The sequence below is a fragment of the Salvelinus sp. IW2-2015 genome, linkage group LG15 (assembly GCF_002910315.2).
Source record: "Salvelinus sp. IW2-2015 linkage group LG15, ASM291031v2, whole genome shotgun sequence".
Classification (NCBI taxonomy): Eukaryota; Metazoa; Chordata; class Actinopteri; order Salmoniformes; family Salmonidae; genus Salvelinus; species Salvelinus sp. IW2-2015.
The window spans coordinates 11,664,965-11,670,768 of NC_036855.1; the positions used below are offsets into that span (position 1 = coordinate 11,664,965).

Consider the following 5,804-nt stretch of genomic DNA (forward strand, 5'->3'; position numbering starts at 1 on the left):
AAATACAGTAGAACTATGAGACTACAGTATAACTATGAGACACAACATAACTTGAGACTACAGTATAACTATGAACTACAGCAATAACATGAGACTACAGAAATACTAAATAGACATACAAACAAACTTGAACTACGAGTTATACTATGGAGACACAGTATAACTATCGAGAACAACAGGACATAACTATTGAGACTACAGTATAACTATGAAGACTACAGTAGAACTATGAGAGAACAGCACCGTAGTCTCATAGTTATACTGTAGTCTCATAGTTATACTGTAGTCTCATAGTTCTGCTGTAGTCTCATAGTTCTACTGTAGTCTCATAGTTATACTGTAGTCTCATAGTTATACTGTAGTTTCATAGTTCTACTGTAGTCTCATGTAAAATAAGAATACAGCGAACAGAGAAACACTCATACAAACCTGATGCCTACTGCAGTATTCACTGAAGTGTTTTCTCATCCTACTACAGTTATGTATGCAATTCTGTTACTTCTATGAATGTAATATGTAACAAATCAGATTTCAGTGTCAGGTCAGAGACTACCGAATATCTTGTCCAGAGCATTATGGGTACTGTAGTACATCATGCTACTTAGATGGCCGTAGATGGAGGCGGTGCAGTATCGCTAGCAGCAGTGCCTTACCTAGTGCTTTGAACATCTGCATGCCCCCGTACTTCCCCTCAAACAGCACTGTGTTGTTGAGAGGGTTAAACGCCCGACACATTCTAACCAGGACCACCTCCAGACAACCTAGAGAGAGACAGAGAAAGATGTCTTTTTGCAAATCTAATACCTTTTCCCACATTGATATAATATCGTCTTATCACCATTTGTTGTATGTTTTTGTTGAAAGGAGGTGGAAACAAGGCTGTTTCAACCAGGAGACTGGTTTCCTCCAATGGGCAAGCAGGGTGAGGTCACCTGACTTGAGCAGGAGGATCTGGTCGTTCTGGCAAAGCTCCATGAAGCCTGAGATGCGCTTGGCAAACTCCACCACATACTGGATGGAATGGGTGATCTGGATGGCACACTGCTGCCACAACACGTCTCGCGTCTGCAAAGAAACACACACTTTGGTAAGTTTTTATTTTTATTTCAATTTTATTTAACCAGGTAGGCCAGTTGAGAACAAGTTCTCATTTACAACTGCGACCTGGCCAAGATAAAGCAAAGCAGTGCGACACAAACAACAACACAGAGTTACACATGGGATAAACAAACATACAGTCAATAACACAATTGAAAAATCTGTATACAGTGTGTGCAAATGAGGTAAGGAGGTAGGGACATCTCCAGAGACAAATCAACACGTGTGTTATGACAGCTGTGTACATATCATAAACACAATTTTGAAACACTACTATAGCACTTGTGCAAATAGAAACAGTATTTCACCCACATGTTCATGCCACAGTACTGTGCAAACAACAAGACATGCAGAAGCGTTGTATTTGGGTAATTTGGGTCATCCCTTTGTGCTGTTCAATGAAGTACACTACAAAGACAGGAATTTTGATAAAATGAATACTTGTAAAATAGTCGGCTCCATCGCTACTCGGAATATCCAAAGTACAATATCAGCAAATTGTCTTTGTGTGTTCTATAGTTTCTAGCTGTAAAATGAATCTCCATGGATAATATTTCAAAGGGTTCTTCGTATGGACCGCCATTAATCATTAGACACAGAGGAATGAGAAAGGTCACAGTGGTAAAGGAACTATCGCTCTGTACATAGACACCCCACACACACACACCACACACACACACACACACACCACACAACACACACACACACACACACACACACACACACACACACACACACACACACACACACACACACACAGGCACAGATGAGGAGTGAGAGAGAGAAACAGAAGAAGGAGAAATGAGCAGAAAGAGAACTTGAGAAAGAAAAGATAAAAAGTGGGAAGTGAGATACTAAAAAAAAGAGATTTAAATAGTGAATATAGGGAGGAAAAAGACATTTAAATAGTGAATATAGGGAGAGAAAAAGACATTTAATAGTGACTTATAGGAGAGAAAAATGAAAACATTTAAATATGAATATAGGGGAAGGGGAAAAAAAATTAATAGTGAATATAGGAGAGGAAAAAAACATTTAAACTAGGAATATAGAGAGAAAAGACATTTAAAATAGTGATATAGGAGAGGGAAAAAAGACCATTTAAACTAGGAATATAGGAGAGAAAAATACATTTAACTAATGAATATAGAGAGGAAAAATACATTTAACTAGTGAATTATAGAGAGGAAAAATACATTTTAATAGTGAATTATAGGGTAGGAAAGAGACATTTAAATAGTGAACTATAGGGTAGGAAAGGACATTTAAATAGTGAATATAGGGTAGGACAGAGAAAGAACATTTAAATAGTGAAATATAGGTAGGAAAAGAGACATATTAAATACGTGAAATATAGGAAGGAAAAATACATTTAACTACGTGAATATAGGTAGGAAAAAATTACATTAAATAGTGAATATAGGGTAGGAAAAATACATTTAAATAGTAATAATAAGGAAGAAAGAGACATTATAATAGGAATATAGGAGAGGAAAAACACTTTAAATACTAATATAGGTAGGAAAGACACAAAATATAATATTAGGGGAAGAGATTTAAATAGTGAATATAGGGGAGAAAAGACAATTTAATAGTGAATATAGGGGAGGAAAGAGACATTAATAATATTGGAACATAAATAGTGAAAAGTGAGAGGACGAAGATTTAAATATGTGAATATATGGAGGAAGAGACAATTAAATAGTGCACTATAGGAGAGGGAAGAGATTTAAATAGTAATATAGCTGGGAGAACGAGACATTATAGTAAAAGGTTGGGCATTGTTATGAATATACGTAGGAAAGAGACAATTTTAAATAGTGATATAGGGAGGAAAGAGACATCTTAAATATGATGGGGGAACTTTAAAATATAGGGTAGCAAAGAGACATTTAACATTGGAATACTTAGGGGAGGAAAGAGACATTAAATTGTGAAGATAGGGATAGGGAAAGAGAACATTTTAAATAGTGAATATAGGGAGGAAAGAACATTGGATGAAAAGTTTTTTGTGTTTTTTTGCAGACACTACTTATTCCAAATGACTACAGTAAAAAGTGTCATACATTTAAAATATTATATATATTTATTACATGATTGGGGGTATAGGGAGGAAAGAGATATTATGACAATGGAGTTGAGGGGTTATAGGGGACGGAAAGAGACATTTGATGACAATGGAGTTGAGGGGTGTATTAGGGGAGGAAAGAGATATTGGATGACAATGGAGTTGAGGGGGTGTATAGGGAGGAAAGAGACATGGGATGACAATGGGTTGCGAGGTTGTATTAGATGAGAAAGAGGGGCATTGGATGACACTGGAGTTGGGGGGTCTCACGAGGTCTGTAGTAAAGTGAGCAGTGCAAAGTCAGCGCACTGGTCCACAAGAACACACAGACACAACCACAGACACACACGGGGGTCAACAAAGGAACACACAGACACACACTGTCACAAGAACAGACAGACACACACTTGGTCACCAAGGAACACACAGACACACACTGGTCACAAGGAACACACAGACACACATTGGTCACAAGGAACACACAGACACACACTGGTCACACACTCACTTTGCTCTGGTACATCTTGATGTCATCGTAGGAGTGTGTTTGCCAGGCCAGCTGCTGCAGCTCATCTGCTGTGTACTGACAGGTCTCCAGGTGAGACTTTATAATGTTCTGGGCGATACGATCTATGGAGGGAGAGGACAGAGAAGAGACAGTCAGACACACACTTTGATCAAAATTTCGAGCAAAATGGTAGCTTACCATTCATTGTCTATGGGAGCGTGAAACTGATGAACCGATCATAAGTTTAGTGAAAATTATCGCAACTTTATTTAGCTTTGTTCAACCTCCCAAAGTTTCAGTCTTCACTCAACTTTGTATGTGGTCTCGTCCACCAGGCTTTGAGACGAGGTTGCTTTTTATGTAGCATCATTTTCATCTGTATTGTAGAAATGTTATTTTCTTTTGTCTGAATGTTGGCGCTAATTGAAACGGGGTATAGAAAACAGCAGAACCGATGTTTACAAGAATCAGGGAATGTATTGTATACCTTCATCCGAGTAGATGTGTGACAACTCAAATATGGAGTACACTAGTAAAACTGTGTTACACTAAATTGACATTACAGCCTTAGTAAGGTAGGCCACACTCTCAATGGGGGTTTCTTGAATTGATGGGCTAAGCTTAAATATGACGCATGGACAGCTCTCTCTCTCTCTCGCTCTCTTTCTCTCTTCCTCCCTCCCTCTCTTTCTCTTTCTCTCTCTCTCTCTCTCTCTCTCTCTCTCTCTTTCTCTCTCTCTTCCTCCCTCCCTCTCTCTCTTTCTCTCTCTCTATCGCTCTCTCTCTTCTTCCCACCCTCTCTCTTTCTCTCTTTCTCTCTCTCTCTTCCTCCCTCTCTCCCTAAGCCTGTTTGATCTCCTGTCCCACACACAGCTTATCACACTGACTCACACTCCTTTAGCCTTACCGTGACACCCTCCTATTCAAATCATCAATTAAGGCCTGGTATCTTCCTGCACTATGCAACACTCACTCAGAGACGTCATCATGCATGTTTTCGAGGGGGCATTGACGGCCAAATTTGATATCTTTGAATGAACTTAACCTTAACCCTTAGTTACCTAGCTCTCCCATGCTGACATTGCTGTGCGCCAGCTGACTGTCCTGGTAGGTGCTATAGTTGAACAGGTTAGCCACAGGGGTCAGGTCGTACACCGGCTCCTGCTTGATGTGCTTTATGCCCGCCAAGTCCAGGCCCGACTGGTCCGGGGAGGGCTGGGTGGAGTCCATACCATGGTAGTAGCCACCTGTGGCACCACCGTTCACCTGGCCCTTGGGGAGCTCGATGACGTGGCCGTTGGCGTAGGTGCCTCCGATCTCGTGGTTGAGGGTGCTGAGGCCATTGGTCAGGCTGGAGGAGTAGACGCGCGCCAGGGCCTCTGCCTCACACGTCTGCTGCTGCCGCTCATTCAGGATCCGCTGCTGGTGCTTCTGTACCTCGGCGTACAGGCTGTCACGCTGCTTCTTGGACATGCGGCCAAACTTCACCGCTACGCACAGAGAGGGAGGGAGAGTAGGAGGGAGGGAGGGAGAGTAGGATGGGAGGGAGGGAGAGTAGAGGGTTTGAGGGAGAGTAGAGGGAGGGGGAGGGAGAGTAGGCATGAGGGAGGGAGAGTAGGCTGCCCCAGGGGAGCTGGGAGTAGGGGAGGTCACGTGGGGGGAGGTAGGGAATTAGTAGGGGCAGGCGTTAGGCGAGGGAGGGGTCAAAGGATCTGTCTGGTGGTATGAGGGAGGGCCGAGAGTAGCGCCAATCATGCGAGGGAGGGCAGCTGGAATCAATCTTTAGACCTGGGAGCTGGTCCCTGGCGCTTGTGGAACTTTCTTTTGGGCGCCTGGGAAGCCTTTCTTCGCACAACAATTGAAAGTCCATCTGCCGTCGTCTGCCCGCCCCCTCCACACACCATGAAGGAGGTGAGCCGCGGGCGTGGGCGAGGCGTTGCTCTCCTTGAAAGGTTTCTTGATGATCGACTATAGATTGTTGGTGACGTGTGGTGAAATCTTGAGTGCTGTGCGCATCAAATTCTTACCCTCTGGCAGTGGAGAAATATATGGGACTACCTTGCTCTGTTTCGTAAGCCCACTTTTTTGTTGCATAAGCAATGATGACGGGCACGTGTTTTTAACCATGGT

General features: G+C 42.3%; 1 protein-coding gene across 1 annotated transcript in view; it reads right to left on the minus strand.

The window, feature by feature from the left end:
* The window catches only part of LOC111973976 (nuclear receptor ROR-beta-like), a 48,230-nt gene that overhangs the window by 11,371 nt on the left and 31,055 nt on the right, over window positions 1-5,804 (minus strand). Inside the window, exons 6-10 of the mRNA XM_070446869.1 lie at window positions 5,576-5,642; window positions 4,736-5,164; window positions 3,675-3,796; window positions 933-1,065; window positions 654-761 (exon numbers count right to left, since the gene is read on the minus strand). Of these exons, the coding sequence (XP_070302970.1) occupies window positions 654-761; window positions 933-1,065; window positions 3,675-3,796; window positions 4,736-5,164; window positions 5,576-5,642 (859 nt within the window). The remainder of the gene's footprint in view (window positions 1-653; window positions 762-932; window positions 1,066-3,674; window positions 3,797-4,735; window positions 5,165-5,575; window positions 5,643-5,804) is intronic.